This window comes from Eptesicus fuscus, chromosome 8, assembly GCF_027574615.1.
Source record: "Eptesicus fuscus isolate TK198812 chromosome 8, DD_ASM_mEF_20220401, whole genome shotgun sequence".
Classification (NCBI taxonomy): Eukaryota; Metazoa; Chordata; class Mammalia; order Chiroptera; family Vespertilionidae; genus Eptesicus; species Eptesicus fuscus.
In genome coordinates this window covers 60924723-60941691 of record NC_072480.1, presented here as the reverse complement: position 1 = coordinate 60941691, position 16969 = coordinate 60924723, and the positions used below count along the sequence as shown (strand labels likewise).

The 16969-nt window shown below is 46.0% G+C and overlaps 1 protein-coding gene across 2 annotated transcripts in view; it reads left to right on the top strand.

The window, feature by feature from the left end:
- Window positions 1–16969, top strand: part of ABCC4 (ATP binding cassette subfamily C member 4) — a 234138-nt gene that overhangs the window by 40471 nt on the left and 176698 nt on the right. Inside the window, exons 3-4 of one of the 2 annotated variants that reach the window (XM_008143997.3) lie at window positions 478–598; window positions 16183–16407. In XM_008143997.3, the coding sequence (XP_008142219.2) occupies window positions 478–598; window positions 16183–16407 (346 nt within the window). The remainder of the gene's footprint in view (window positions 1–477; window positions 599–16182; window positions 16408–16969) is intronic. The other variant, XM_054719888.1, reaches the window with a different exon arrangement.

The following is a 16969-nucleotide window of genomic DNA, read 5'->3' as shown; positions in this document are numbered from 1 at the left end:
TTTGGAAGGGGTATTGCCTTCCTTTGGGTCCTTCTGGAGATCGGGCACACTGCCCTCCCTTCCCCTCAGGCTGTCCCTGGGCTCACCCTGCTTTGGCAGGTGGGTGAAACTGGGGTTTCCTGTGCCTGTGTGGAAGTGGAGAGAGCCCCCAGCCAAAGCCCTGAATGCCAAGCACTGTCTGGGGAGGAGGTATCCCTGCAGGAGGTTGTCTGGACTCCTGTCTGCCCTCTTGGGCTGCTCAAGGTCCTGAATGTCCTGCAGAACTGGCAGGAACTTGTTTCTTGAGACTGGGACTGTTTTCCTGGCGCCTCAGATACTGCACCCCGAATTTTGGGAGGCCTGCAGACAGTTAGCCAGCATCTGTTGGACAGGGGTGGAGTGCCCAGCAATAGACACTTACCTTTCATTCTGTTACCTGCCTGGCTTGCCCTACGGCAGGGCATGCTGCTCTTCACCGCGCTGTGGTTCTCATCGCAGGTCCTGGGAAGAAGAACTTTCGAGAGCCCAGAAGGTCCCACGGGAGCCATCTTTAACAAAAGCAATCATCAGGTGTTACTGGAAATCCTATGCAGTTTTGGGATTTTTTACGTTACTTGAGGTAAAAGCTTTTATTGCAGCGAACTGTTTTTCGGGAACACTGGGGAGAGAGGCAAGAAGTTTAAGTGGATAAAAGATGTCTAGGAAACACGATATCGTTAGACTGAGCAATTACTTAAATGACTGGACCTGGGAGGAGAGGGTCACTATTTTTCTGTAAATTAAATAGAGTATTGTGGAAGGGCAGTCCTGAAAAGAGAAGACATTTCATACCATGTTAGGACACTGTTGGTGCTCAGTAAATGTTATAAACACCGAGTGATTCTTGACCAGAAGAAGATCCCACAACCTCCAGGAATATGTTTGGAGGAAGTCAGTTTGGACCAGCACCCAGAATCGTGAGGCATTTTACAGGCGCTCTACAAATAATTGTTAACTTGACCAGGCCAGATCTGATAAACATTCTTCCAAACAGGTATTGTCACCTTCCAGGGAAATGGAACCCGGGGCCCTGCATCTGGGCTGGAGCTGACCAAAGCTCCCAGGAGCAGACATGCCTCCAGGCTGCCACCCTTGCAGTGGGCCCGGGTACAACAAAGCAATGCTTTCTGGTTGGAGAAGCTCTGGCTTCACCATGAATTCTGGAGAATTTGTGCATCACCCATTCTGGTTTCTTATTCCTGGTTGTTGGGGCTGATTGCTGGTTGGCAAGTAGTCTTGGTAGCTTGGCATTTCAGAGAGTGTAGGAGGGGATATGCTACGGAGAACCAAAGGCAGAAATCCATGATGTCAGTGACCTCCTTTGCCCCGAAGGGCCTCCAGGAAGACATTGTCTACCCGGGGGCACAGTGCCAGCAAGCCTACCTGTGCTGGGTAGGTATGCTGAGAATCTGCCTGCATAGCTCATGCTCTCGTGGTGCCTTAGTACTGCCTTAGGGACTTGGTGGCCCTGCGTGTGCCTGAGATGAGTAGAGACAGAAGTTGCACTTGCTAGGAAAGGGTTGTTTCAGCTGCAGGAGGGCAGTGAGTGGTCGTAAGTGCATTTTGTTGGGGGTGAGATGGGTGGGTCGGTTGATTTGACGTGGGAGGCGTAGCTCCTGTTTAAAAGGTTCTGTTGTAGGGAAGGGCACTGCGGGCATCGGGTGGCTAGGTAGGTGAACTCTCCCCTACACAATTGGGGAAAACCAGGGACTCTGCCAGCTAACAGGAACAGGTGACTGGGTGGTCCTGGGAAACTGAAGTTGTTGTTGATGACAGATGTGGGTTGGCCAGTGTGCCAGAGGTTGGGGACAGGTGTATGGGGCAGAGTGCCTCCTTTGAGAGGCCACCAACCACTATGCGGATACTGCTGTGGCCTTGTGAAGGGCAGGGTGGAGATGCAGACCAGTGGGACTAACTGGGGGTATTAGAGGGTGCAAGAGCCCCTTGGGCTGGCCAGCCTGTCTTTGACCTGTGCACAGGTGAACCAGGGATGGTGTTTCTACATTGTTACCATAAGTCTCAGTTTGAAATAAGCAGGTGCGAAGCTCGTGTCACTGTGGCCTGTGTATGTAGCCTTTCCTGACCAAATGTGACTGCTGACCTCCCAAAGCAGAGCTCTCATGAATTCTGCTTGCCAGGAGGCCTCAGAGCCTCGGATGTGCCTGTGGCCCACACCACGTGTCTGGTTGTGGGTGGATGGACTGAGTGGCCTCGGGCTAGTTTGGGATAGTATGCTGAAGCAGGCTCCCTCTGCTGCCCCCGGCTCTCTAGCTTCCCTTTGCTACCAGGTGCTGGAGAAGCTTTGCGTCTTTACTGGGCAGAATTTGGGAGAAGTAGACACAGAGGTAGAGCTGCAGGAGCTAGGGTTCCTCTTGAGAGAGAGAGGGTAGGCGCCACTGTGGTGCTGGGATTTTTGCCCCACTAATACTCAACTATTGGGAGATCCAGGACGCTTAGGATTGGGGGGCTGAACACAGGTGCAGCAGCCAGGTACTCTTTACCCAGTAGAGACCCAAAGCTCATTCTCAGATGGGATCTAGTCACCATCTGGGGCTTAGAGACTCCATCCTAAGGAGCCAGCTACCCAGGACAATAAGCTCAGTTCAAACCCAGCAACTGGGGCCGCCCTTTGAGACCTGCTTGTCTTCAGCTTCTCCAGCACCTGGTACCTGGCCAACATGGGGCTCATACTCAGTAGTGTTAGTATTAATATTAGTATGAGTAGCAGCAGGAATAGTACTATACTCCTCAGTAGTAATAGCAGCAGCAGTGGTTTGTATTGAGTGGTAATAGCAGTACCAGTAGTGGTTTCAGCAGGGCTTACTCGGTGGTGATGGCAGCAGCAGTATTATTAGTGTAGTAGTAACAGTAAACACTAAGCTTCTATGAGCACCTTGTATGTAATATTACATTTATTCCTTTGGCCAGCTCTAAACAAGGTGGTAAGTATCCTTATAACCCCATTTTAGAAAGGAGGACACACAGTGCCAAGTAGATACACATTGTGCCGAGGGTCACTCAAAGCTTGAAGGACAGAGCCGCGACCCTGTCTTGGACTCTGTGACTTAGAGCCTGACCATGTCTAGGACTGGTAGCTTGTCCTGTCTTCACACATGTGCATCTTGGACTTGGCCTAGCTATGATAAGTAAGATGCTAAAAACTCCCTGGAGCCCGGCCGGTTTGGTTCAATGGTTGAACCAGGAGGTCATGGTTTGATTCCCAGGTTGCCGGCTCCATCCCCAGTAGCAGATGTGCAGGAGGCAGCAATCAGTGATTCTCTCTCATCATTGATGTTTCTGTCTCTCTCCCCCTCTCCCTTCCTCTCTGAAATCAATAATATATATAGATATATATATATATATATACACACATATATATGTATACACACACACACACATATATATATATATACACACACACACACACACACACATAATATATATGTGTATATATATATATTTATATATTCTGTATATATAAAAGCCAAGCGACTGGAAGGACCGGTTGCTATGACATGTACTGCGGCTGGCCAACCTCCTGCGGCCCCTCCCCCTGGCCAGGCAACCTCCTGCCACCCCTCCCTCCCAGTCGGCCAACCTCCCGCGGCCTCTCCCCCCGGCCGGCCTGCCCTGATAGACCTCAATCGCCTGCCAGGCCAAGGGACCTCACCTGTGCACGAATTTGTGTACTGGGGCTCTAGTCCTATACACTTAGTGGCCAGATTATTATGATCTCTGAATGCATAATAATCTGGCCACTCAGTGTATATCCTATATATGCAAATTGTCCCCTCGACCAGGAGTTCGACCAGCAGGCAGGCTGGCCAACCGCCCATGTCCCCTCCCCCTGGCCAGGCTGGCCGGACCTCACCCACGCACGAATTCATGCACCAGGCCTCTAATATATATGTGTATATATATTATTTATTTTATACACACACATACACACTGAGTGGCCAGATTATTATATGTTCAGAGATCATAATAATCTGGCCACTCAGTGTATAATAAAGAGGTAATATGAAAATTGACTGTCATGCCCTCACAAGATGGCTGCCTACAACCAGGCCAGGGGAGGGGGGAAGGGGGGTTTGTGAGGGATGACCAAACGACTGAACAGCAGGCTGCATGGGGCGACCAGGCCGGCGGGGGGGTTAGTGAGGGACAACCAAATGATTGAACAGCAGGCTGCGTGGGGTGACCAGACTGGCAGGGTGGGCAGTTGGGGGTGACCAGGCCAACAGGGAGGGTGCAGTTGGGGGCAACCAGGCTGGCAGAGGGGGGCGGGGGAGTTGGGGGTGATTAAGCTGTTGGGGGGCGGGCAGTGAGGGGCTACCAGGCCAGCAGGAGGTGGGCAGTTGGGGTGACCAGGCCGGCAGGGTGGACAGTTAGGGGTGATCAGGCTGGCGGGGGGGGGGGGGGCAGTTAGGGGCAACCAGGCAGGCAGGCAGGTGAGCGATTAGGAACCAGTGGTCCAGGATTGTGAGAAGCGACTGCCGGTTTCGGACATCCCCCAAGGGGTCCCGGATTGGAAAGGGTGCAGGTTGGGCCCTCCTCACCCCACCCCAGTGCACAAATGTCATGCACTGGGCCTCTAGTATATAAATAAAAGAAAAGCTTTATATGCTAAAGTGGTGCTCTGCAAACCCTAACAGGCATACAGAACAAAATAAAACAAAAGAAACTCCCTGGAGCAGTAAGTCAGACTGAGGATTGAAAATTGGGGTGGCCAGGTCCCCTGGGTGCTGGAAGTGGCTAGGGTGTTGATGCCAGCAGCAGCACCATGGTGCACTCAGATGGACCAGGGCCTTGTAGAAAGCCACCTTCCACTCATTACCATCCCCAAGTAGGTGTAGTTGTGGCTGCTGCCCTGGTGACCTACCAGGTGTACCAATTAATAATGCGGATTCTTTTCAATAGATGTAGTTACACATGTGTTGATATATATGCGATTTGATATGTATGTTATTTTGTTGTATTGACAGCAAGCTTCAAAACTTCATATGTCAAATTTGCTGAAGGTGTTAACATATATATTTTTATGCTTAAAAAATACCGAATTTTGTGCCAAAAAAGAGCATTTTCGGGAAGTTTTAATTCATTACTTTATTTTGAAGAAAAGTGCTGCTGAAAGTTATTGTATACCTCAGGAAGCTTATGGTGATCATGCTCCATCTCAAGATACTTGTGAACGCTGGTTTAAATGCTTTAAAAGGGAGGATTTCGATGTGAAAGACAAAAAACGTCCAGGCCAATCAAAAAAGTTTGAAGACCAACAGTTACAAGCATTATTGGATGAAGATGCATGTCAAACTCAAACACAACTTGCAGAAAGATTAAATGTTGCTCAGCAAACAATTTCCGATCATTTACAAGCAATGGGAAAGATTTTAAAGGAAGGAAAATTGGTGCCACATCAACTGAACGAAAGACAAATGGAAAACTGAAAAGTCATCAGTGAAATGTTGCTTCAATGGCACGAAAGAAAGTCTTTTTTGCATCAAATTGTGACTGGCGATGTAAAGTGGATTTATTTTGAAAATCCCAAATGCACAAAATCATGAGTTGATCCAGGTCAACCATCAACATCGGCTGCAAGGCCAAATCGCTTTGGAAAGAAGGCAATGCTCTGCATTTGGTGGGATCAGGAAGATGTGGTGTATTATGAGCTTCTAAAACCAGGCGAAACCGTTAATTCTGATCACTACCGACAACAAATAATCAATTTGAACCATGCTTTGATCGTGAAATGACCAGAATGGGCCAGAAGACACAGCAAAATAATTTTGCTTCATGATGACGCACCATTACACACTTCAAAACCAGTTAAAGACACGTTAAAAGATCTTGCCTGGGAAGTATTAACCCACCCGCCGTATTCACCAGACCTTGCTCCTTCAGATTACCACTTGTTCAGATGGCACACGCACTTTCTGAGTAGCACTTCAAAACATACGAAGAAGTGGAAAATTGGGTCTCTGAATGGTTTGCCTCAAAACAAGAAAAGTTCTGTTGGGACGGTATCCACAAATTACCTGAAAGATGGGGGACATGTGTAGCTAGTGATGGACATTACTTTGAATGAAGCACCTTTTGATGTTTCTCTGGAAATTATCGTGTTTTCTTTGATTACAAAATCCGCATTATTAACTGGTACACCTGGTAAGTTCTCAAACATTCATTCACACTCCTAAGGCTCCATTCCAGGTCGGCTCCTTGAGATGGACCCGGGACGTAGCAGTCTTGGATGGGACTCAGATTGTGATTTCTCAGATTACTCGGCAACAGCACTTGGTTGTCTGCTGAGAGCTGGTGAATCTAGGATTGCATGTGCATGTGCTCAGCAAGGATGGGAATCCCAGGTCAGTCACTAGTGTGTGTGTGTGTGGGGGACAGTTCTGTCCCGATGTCTGAACACACTTTCACATTGCGGGGTGTGCACCGGGCCTGGGGTGTTAATGGTGACAGCTGGATGGAACCAGGCAGTGCTGGTAGCAGACAAGTCAGAGGTGAAGTGGTATTGGGCTTTCTTCCAGGAGTGTGCTTGCTTGTTCATGCTGCGTTCAGGTGGTTTATGGTATAAAATTAGACAGTGGCCTAGATTCCCTAGATGAGCATGATGACTAGCATATGATGTTCATGTTAACTGTGTGTTTAAGATAATAACTGGCCGAACTCTTAGTTGTGATGCAGTGAAGTTCAGGGACCGCTAAGGGTCATTAGAGCTCAGCTAGAAGTAAACCTTGAATTTTTTTGTTTCTGGCAGCCAAAAGAAGCCCGGAATCCAACACAAATACTCTTGTTTTCCTAGACTTGCTTGTTGACACTCTTGTGTTTTGGAGATGTTGGAAATGATTTCTTAGGGTGAAACTAGTAAGGATCTGTTTCTATTTCAAAAATCATTTTCAAGTGCTGTTTTGGGTTTTCAGTGATTAAAACTAGTTACTGAGTTAGCTGGGATGAATGTTAGTTTAATGATTGAAGCAGCTTCCCATTTTGTGGTCTGATGTCTGTGCTCCTTGTTGGCCTTTGCATTTTAGAGAGTGGAAGATCTAAACTCAACCTGGGATTTTCTAAAAAGCTCAAGGCCTGAGAATGATCATAGCGTGGGCAGGGCCTTCTCTGGGCACTGCTGGCAGCAGCCAGGGGAAGAGGCTAAGTGACGCTGGCCCAAGGCAAGGCTTTTCAGGTTGGGATTTCAAAGTAGTGAAAACCTCTGTCCTACAAGAATTGAGGAATGACTGTATGCTCGGAGAAACAGGTTCCAGGCTGATGATGAACGCAGTGTTCTTACAGGCCAGCGCTAATTAGAAGGGAACAGCCAGTGAGTTCCCAGCACCCCTGGCCCCTGTGTGGGACTGCAGTGGGGAAGGAGCAAGTCTCTTTCCATCTAGAGCCCTCAGGGTAGAGGGGAGGAGCCTGAAGCCTTTTCTATGGCCAAACCTTGGGGAAGGCCACCTCCCCAGTCCTGGGGCCTTTTCTTGGTGAGATGAGGTCTCTGCCTGCTGGTATGTGACGTGGCCTCAAAGAGCCGCTGTGGGTTCTGAGAGGGGAGGCATGGGCTATTCCATGACCTTTGGAAATGGACCCAGGCAACTGCTGGCCTTTGCCTGAGGCCACTGTAGCAGATTGTCTTTGGCCCAGGTGGAGGCTGTAGGAAGGCAAACATTTTGTGTTGAAACTAAGCATCTGGACAAGAAATAAACAGACAAACAAAACTCTGAGTAGAATTTATGCCTCGACTTAGGGCTGATTCTCTGAGAGCGGTATTGGGCTTTTTTTTATATTTCCCAGATCTTTCCTCCACGTGTCCCTCACCTCCGCCCAAGCCGGGTGAAGAAATTGCTAAAATAATTGTGGGCTGGGAGCAACCACTGAGAGCTATACAGCAAAGGAGAGATGGAGGGAGCATCCAAGAAAGCTAACAGGAGACCTTCTGAGCAGACCTGCTGTGTACACCCTGCTAGTTCCAGGCACATAGCACTGGCGTGGCAATATCCATAGTAATGATCCTGAGTCGTCAACAAGGGAATGCTTCTCAATCCATTTTAAGAAGTCAGGGAAGTAGCCCTGCCGGTGTAGCTCAGTGGTTGAGCATTGACCTATGAACCAGGAGTTCACAGTTCGATTCCTAGTCAGGGCACATGCCTAGGTTTCCAGCTCTATCCCCAGTAGGAGACGTGCAAGAGGCAGCTGATCAATGATTCTAATTACTGATGTTTCTATCTCTCCCTTCCTCTCTCTGAAATCAATAAAATATATTAAAAAAAGAAGTCAGGGAAGTAAGTGACTTATTTTCAAAGGATTGCATTTAAAATGGTTAAAATAAAAATCTGCCCAGAAGTGAAACTTTCAATTTCTGTCTAGGAAAATTGGCTCTTAGGAATGATTTCAGTTAAGATTTCTCATTCTCCTATGATTGCCTGTGAACAGCAGTGTGTTTTCCAAGCCCTTTGTGAAACCAGCCTCTGCCAGTCTTTGCTGCCAAGCATGGAGTAGGTCCCGTCCCAGGACTTCTGTGTATGAACGTGGTCATGCTTACACTTATTCCCATGCTGGGTACCGAGTACATTTCACTGTCTTAGCTCCTGTAGTTGTTCCAGGATTTCTCTAAGGTAGGCAAGGCAGGTATTTCCACTGATGAGGGCATGGAGGCCATGTGATGGCTTAGAGTCCTGTGATTTGCAAGTAGCCAATTTGGTCTCTGAAGCAAATGTTCTAATTCTTAGGCCAGTGCCCTTTGCATTCTGTCCTGATGCTTTCTTTCCTGCCACACCGCCTCCCACGGGTCAGACAGCCAAGAGTAGGTGTGTGTTTTTCTGACAACAGCTGTGTGCTCCTCTGTCAGCTGCTTCATACAGTGTGTTTTTCCCCCTTGTGAGTTTGTAAGGACATTCAAAAATCCATACTAATAAAAGGGTAATATGCTAATTAGACTGGGAGACCTTCCGGGAGACCTTCTGGATGTCCTTCCGGACAAAGCCATGGAGGCGGGGCTGAAGCAGAGGTGGTTAGGGTCGATCAGGCCGGCAGGGGAGGAAGTTGGGGTTGAACAGGCAGGCAGGCAGGTGAGTAGTTAGGAGCCAGCAGTCCCTGATTGTGAGAGGGATGTCCAACTGCAGGTTTCTAAACCTGCAGTCGGACATCCCCTGAGGGGTCCCAGATTGAAGAGGGTGCAGGCTGGGCTGAGGGACACCTCCCCATGTGCACGAATTTCGTGCACTGGGCCACTAGTAGAAAAATAGGATAGGACTGACATGGGAGAAGCTCAGAAAACAAACTAGGAGCTACCCTTCTGTAAGGGACATTTACATTTATAAAGGAAATCTCCATTTGATGGCTCTAAATCACTAGAAAAATCTTAGTGAGGAAGTCTAAGAAGAAAAAGCTGTACAACAAACTCAACTCTATCCTTATTTTACCATGCTTTTCCTGTTAACCCCTCATAACTTCTCTCTTCATTCTTTTGTCTTTACCTGAAGATAATATTTAAGGTAATGACTTGGAATTACTCAGTTTTTCTGGACATTTCCCATGTATACAGGATATGTGCATATTAATGAGCTTCTATTAGTTTTTCTCTTGTGATTTTATCTTTTATTACAAGGGGTCTCCACCAAGAACTCAGAAGGGTAGAGGGGAAATTCCTTTCTTTCCCTATAGGATAATAAGCCCTATGTAACCCTAAGCCAGCTTTAGTAGTTATCAACTCATGACCAGTCTTGATTCATCTGAACCCCTACTCATTTAACTTCCCAAGATTATTTTGAAGCATTTCCAAGACATCACATCATTTTATCTATAAATATTATTTTTTTGTTAATTGGGATTTTTTTCCATTGCTTTTCAGAGAGAGAGAGTGGAAGTGAGGGAGGGAGAAGAAAAGAGAAAAGGAGAGAGAAGGGGAGAGGGGATAGAGGAGGGAGACACACACCAATGTAAGACATATGGACTGGTTGTCTCCTTCATGCACCCCACCGTGGATGGGTAGCAAACCTGTAACTCAGGTTTGTGCCCTTGACTGGGAATTGAACCTGAGATCCATCTGTCCGAGGGCTAACTCTCTAATCACTGAGCAACTCTAGCTAGGAGTTCCAATAAATATTTTAAAATGTGTCTTTAAAAGATGTAGAATCTTGCCCGGCTGGTGTGGATCAGTGGTTGAGCGTCAACCTATGAATCAGGAGCTCACAGTTCAATTCCCTGTAAGGGCACTTGCCTGGGTTGCAGGCTTGATCCTCAGTAGGGGGCATGCAAGAGATAGCCAATCAATGATTCTCATCATTGACATTCCTATCTCTCCCCCACTCCCTTCCTCTCTGAAATCAATAAAAATATAATTAAAAAAGAAAAGATGTGGAATCTCCCCCTTATATAATCCTAATATAATTATTATATACAATACTTTAGTATCATTAATATCTAGACAGCATTCATATTTCTTTGTCTTCATTTCTTATAGTTTGAAGGCATATCCAAATAAGGTGCATTTAGTTGATATAAGTTGTATGTGTTAAGGAATAGGAGATGTCCTCATCTCCCCTGGTTACTAGTGGGGGTGGACTTCTTGGGATATTCTGAGGAAAAGAAATTTCTGAGACTCCCATAGGAGGATGCAATATTGTAGAAAGCTTTATTTTCATGAAATTAAATCTCTTAAGTTTGTTAATTGGGATATTTTTGGAAAAAATATCCCGATTAACAAAGTCCCATTTCCCTTTGTCCTGCCATAAAAGAAGTTTAGCTGTGGCTTCAGTAGAGCTAAAATCAGAGTCAGTGTCAAGTGTTTTCATTCCATATTGCCACACTCCAGTTCAGAATCAGGCTAGCTCAGCTTATGTTTCCCCAAGCAGTTCATTAGTCCATTGTGTGTGGGATCCGCAGGGCCACATGGCTATGAAAGAAACACAGGCAGGCACAAAACAAGAGCCCCACGAGCTAGTTGCCGAGAGCACAAGAGATTATGTATTCCCAAATTATCGTGTGATTACAATGGCAACGCCCATTCTGGCCAATAATCTTTGTTTCCAGGTGTGACTGACAGACAAGTATCTTCCCTGTGTCAGCCTAACTTTATTGGGCATGTGTCTGTCTTCCCTTGGTTGGATCCCTTCCCCCAGTCTTTTGCAGGGAATAGACCAGTGATTCCCTGGCGAGTGAAAAGTTGCAGCTTCCTGGTGAAGCTGCCCAAATGATATGCCTATAATGTCTAGCCTTCCTTTACTTTTTTCCTATCCTATATAATAAAGAGATAATATGCAAATTGACCCTCACACTATCATACAAGATGGCCACTCCCATGTGGTCAAAGGTGGCCATCCTCATGTGGTCAAAGATGGCTGCCCCCATGTGGTCAAATATGGCCACCACAAGATGGCCAGCAGGGGAGGGCAGTTGGGGGGACCAGGCCTGCAGGGGAGGGCAGATGGGGGTGACCAGGCCTGCAGGGGAGGGCAGTTAGGGTGACCAGGCCTGCAGGGGAGTGCAGTTGCGGGGGGCCAGGCCTGCAGGGGAGGGCAGTTTGGTGTGACTGGGCTGTAACGGGAGGGCAGTTAGGGGCGACCAGGCCAGCAGGGGAGGGCAGTTGGGGGCGACTGGGCCTGCAGGGGAGGGCAGTTGGGGGCAACCAGGCCTGCAGGAGAGGGCAGTTGGGGGTTACCGGGCCAGCAGGGGAGGGCAGTTGGGGGCGATCGGGCCGGCAGGGTAGCAGTTGGGTGTCGATCAGGCTGGCAGGGGAGTGGTTAGGGGGTGATCAGGCTGGCAGGCAGGCGAGCGGTTGGGAGCCAGCAGTTCTGGATTGTGAGAGGAATGTCCGACTGCTGGTTTAGGCCCGATCCCACAGGGGTCCCAGATTGGAGAGGGTGCAGGCTGGACTGAGGGAACCCCCCCCCCCACCCCCCAGTGCACGAATTTCGTGCACCAGGCCTCTAGTTATTAATAACTAACTAATTACAATGGTATCATGTGGGTTCCTTTTCTGTTTGCCAACTCTTCTCTCTTTTCCTCTCTGCAGTGTATGTATGCATGCATCCTCACTCAAGGAAATGCTTAGAGAGAGGAGAGGGGAGAGGGGAGAGGGAGAGAGAGGGAGAGAGAGAGAGAGAGAGAGCGAGCGAGAGAGAGAGAGAGAGAGAGACCGATCTTTTGGTTGCCTTCTATATGTGCTCCGACCAGCAATTGAACCCACAACTTGAGTATGTGCCCTGGTCAGGAATTGAACTGGCAACCTTGTGGTGCACATGATGATGCTCAACCAACTGAGCCAGTCAGGCTGGGCTATTCATTTGTCTTTGTTCATTGATAGATTGATAGAAACCAAGTTGTTTGTCTTGTAGAAATTCCTACAGTCTGGATTTAGACTATTGTTTTCCACCCTCACCCCCACTCGTACCACATGTTCTCTTAAGTTGGCTAGATCTAGAAGCTTGATCTGACTCAGCCCACCCACCCCCACCCTCCTCTCTTTGACAGGATTACTTAATAGGTAGGGTTGTGTTACCTCCCTTACGAGGTACATAAGAGGTACATAACATCTGTGTCTTTTGTGTATGTTAATTTTGTGTATGATCATTGCTTAAGATCCATTAACTCTTTAGGGGGTTGCAAAATGGTGATATTCTAATTCTTCCCTTCTTCATTTATTAGCCAAACTATTTTCATAAAGAGAAACTTGGCTGTTATCAACACTTTGATTACTCTTGTACAATATATCTAGGTAGGCCAAGGGATATTCTTAATTAAAAAATATTTTTATTGATTTCAGAGAGGAAGGGAGAGGGAGAAAGAGGGTCCTATGTTTCTTGTATACACTCTAACAGTCTTTGCTAGTTTCTGTGCTTTCTGGAGTGACAGGATGTTTTTGGCTCTTCATGTACAGTTTTTGCCCTACCCGGGAATCAGGCATTTTCTAAGCAACCCTGGCTCCTTTTAGTGGGAAATGGTGTTTAGGGACTATAATGTTGGCGCTAGATGTGGTCATTGCTGCTGTGTTGGTTATAATTTCTCAATTTGATTGGTCCAAGCTAGAATATGTTCTTTTCAAGGTAAACATATCATGAGTGCTTTTTGGGTATTTATAGTCCAAATCATATTGAGGATGCTAGTGTTTTTACTTAATCTCATTACTCTTACATCTGTATCTCTTACATCTGTATCTCTTTTCTCCCATCATCTATTCTTCTTTCTCCGAGGCCTAATCCCACTTCCCATTGAAAACATAATTATTAATTTGTTTTAACTTACAGTGTCAACACTGTCACCCATAATGTGACTTCTGAAAAAAGAAATTAAGATTCTTTTGCAGTTCATATTGCCCTGTATATCACATAGGGAATGTATTTTCAAATTATTTTGTTTAAAACCACTTTCAGTTATTCTCTTTTTGTGTGGTTCTGCCAACAACTGGATGGTATATATTTAGGTACATTTGCTTTATTTTACTCTGAAATTTTAGGAACTGCTTTTTAAAAATGTGTTTGTTTTACATTGTGGTGTAATGTTTTGTTGGTTCCAAAGTCAAATGAACAGGAGAGGCTGATTTCAAAGAAGGCTGTTATTCTTGTTCCTCCCACTCTATTCCCTCTTTCCTTTTAGAGGTAACTTTATTTTTTTATTTTTTATTTTTATTTTTTTTAAATATATATTTTATTGATTTTTTTTTTTTTTTTTACAGAGAGGAAGGGAAAGGGATAGAGAGTTAGAAACATCGATGAGAGAGAAACATCGATCAGCTGCCTCCTGCACACCCCCCACTGGGGATGTGCCCGCAACCAAGGTACATGCTCTTGACCGGAATCGAACCTGGGACCTTTCAGTCCGCAGGCCGACGCTCTATCCACTGAGCCAAACCGGTTTTGGCTAGAGGTAACTTTAAAAACAAAATACGATTCTTCTTTTTGCGCGCCCCCCCCCAAAAAAAAAAAAAGCTTTATTGTTTTATTTGGTCCAATGCATAGTAGAGGGCTCCAGGGTGGTTAAAAGAATCGCTAGAGGCCTTGGGGAGAGGCTCAGGCAAAAGCCAGACACTGGGGGGATGCAGAGGGGGCCCCTCAAAGGCCTCTGGACTCCAAAGGCTCCTAGTGAGCCTTTCGAAGAGATACTCGCCCAGTCCAGCCTGGGGGGCCAGCCTGCCTGCAGAGGTTGTTCAGGTGGTCGCCCATCTTTGTGATGAGTATCACTGCCTCATCCAGGAAGTGATTCTCCAGGAAGTCACAGAGATGAGGGTCTGCATGGGTAGAACCAGAGGCATGAAGCTCCAAAAGGCCCTGGTTCAAGTTCCTCTCCAAGGCATTGGCTTCCATGGTGTCCAGAGTTTTGCCTCACTCATCATGGGAAGGCTTCAGTACATCTTAGAAAAGAATGAGGCCACTACGCTGGTTTTGCATCTTTTAAGATTTGCTCAGTGCCAAAGGGTCGCAGGGTCAATTCCCAGTCAAGGGCATGTACCTGTGTTGTGGGTTCACTGTCGGCTCCTGGGTCTGGGCAGTGCGGGAGGCAACCCATCCATGTGTCTCTCTCACATCGATGTCTCTCTCTCTCTCTTTCTCCATCCCTCCCTCTCCTCTACTCTCTCTCTGAAAAGCAATGGAAGAAATATCCTCGGGTGAGGATTAAGAAAAAAGATCAAGCAAGAGTGGACAGATGAGTGGGAAGGTATGGGCCATGAACTGGCATTCCTCATCCGTGAGCTTATTTGCTTGACTGGATTGTTAAATACTGTCTCTCAGCAGAAGATTCCAGGTGCTTAGGGGTAACTTTTTGTACTGGGGTTGTTGCATCTATCAGTGTTCTGACTGATGGGTGACAATACTCTTAACATTCTCTTGTAATGATACCCATGTTAGGCTTAAATGGAAGCTGAGTAACAGGCACCACTGACTCTCAGAGACAGTCATAGGTTTTTTAAAGTTTGGGATGGCAGGCGTTACCTCTGGGCTTCTGGTGGGTAGCCTCAGGGTTGCGTGCTGCCCTTCGCTCTTCCTGGGTTGGGACTGTCCCATGTGCACAGTTTGCCGTTCTTGCTCCAGCTTTTCATCTTAGTATACTATTATTAAAGTCTGTTTTATGACTCCCTGCGTTAGGGTTCTTTTGTAAATTACTTGTTCCTCTTGGGGTGAATGAAAGGGCGTGCTGGAAAATGTAACAGTGAGTCTTTGTGTTCTTGCGATCTGATCATCTTACTCATAATTCTTCAACTAAACAGTGTTCCCTTACCTCTAAATAGTAGATGGAAACTTCTGTGACCTCTTGGAAGGTGAAGCTCATGACCATGTGTGTGCATGTGCATACGTAGGACAGGGTGCTGTTTTTTGTTGTTTTTGTAATAATATATTTTTACTGATTTCAGAGAGGAAGGGAGAGGGAAAGAGAGATAGAAACATCAATGATGAGAGAAAATCATTGATCGGCTGCCTCCTGCATGCCCCACACTGGGGATTGAGCCCGCAACCCAGGCATGGACCCTTGACCGGAACCGAACCGGACCCTTCAATCTGCAGCCCGACACTCTATCCACTGAGCCAAACCAGTTAGGGCTGTTGATGGGGTTTTAATGTTATACCCATTTGAGGGACAGGGTCATCTCTCTGTAAATATCCTGATAGGGCACTACTACTTGGCTGAGAAGGAAATGCATGTTCATTTTATTGCATGTCTAGTTCTTTGGATCCTTCCTTTCTGTTGTGCATCGGTCCCTCACCTCAGACAGATAGGAAAGAGCTATCCCAAGCAAACGTGCCCATTGTTTCCATGTCTCTGTTAATAAGGATGGATTGCTTAAAAGGAAATGCTTGTTTCAGAGTTGAGTTCTTGAAAGATTTCCAAATTTTTGGCATTTTGTCTTTTGAGAAGTCAGTGGAGGAAATGATGTTGAGGGCCTGTGTTTACTTTTGGTGGCTTGGATTTGCACTGCATGTTTGGATTTCTTTGAAGGGGAGAAGTATACCTTACACGAGAGGAAGTAGTTTGTGGGGTGAAGTGGCCATTGGTCATGAAGGGGCAAGGTTTGCTGTTTGTTTGCTGTTTCAGTCTTGGGGAAGAAAACACTCACCCTAAATCTTACACGGGAGGCAAGCCCAACGACTCCTAACTCATTGGTATAGGATTTTAATTGTTACCTCGTATGGCTTGTATGTCTAATTAAGGCCTTTTTATTTCCCTTTTTAGGAAGGCACCAAAGTAGTCCAGCCCTTATTTTTGGGGAAAATTATTAGATATTTTGAAAACTATTATCGCACCGATTCTGTGTCTTCCCAAGAAGTCTACATCTATGCCTCGGTGCTAACTACCTGCACGCTCCTTTTGGCCATACTGCATCATCTGTACTTCTATCACGTGCAGTGTGCTGGGATGAGGTTAAGAGTAGCCGCGTGCCATATGATTAATGCGAAGGTAAGTGTCATTTGGTATGAAACTGTGCACCTCTCCTGAAGCATCAGAAGTATTTTGGGAAAGTTCTACCTAACCTAAAATTTTTGTAAATAGAAGCATTTAAATCTTACTTAAAGAAGCTTGATATTTGCATCAGGCTATTTTTTTTTAAACAAACTTTACCAATACATAGTGAGTTTTCTATGAGATCATATCAGGGCTGCCTTTGATAACATTTGGCCACAGGCTGTTGCAAAATGCTTATAATGTAATCTAATGAAAAAAGTATCAGATTGATTGAAGCATGAAAAATTTTCTTTGTTTTCGTGCCTAAACCTCAGTTATATTTATAGAAATTTTATTGTTGTTGTTCACTAAAACATTCATTTACAACAACGTTCTATTTAAAAGTGACCATCAGTGAAATTGGATCTGTAAAATGATACCTACAAAGATGTATTTGAGAAAGGGAATGGTGATATTTTTTTAAATGAACTATTTAACTATGTTCAATGTAATTTTGTTAACTAAAGAAAACTGTAAATGGAAGCCACATATAGACTCACTCACTATATTCTATAAT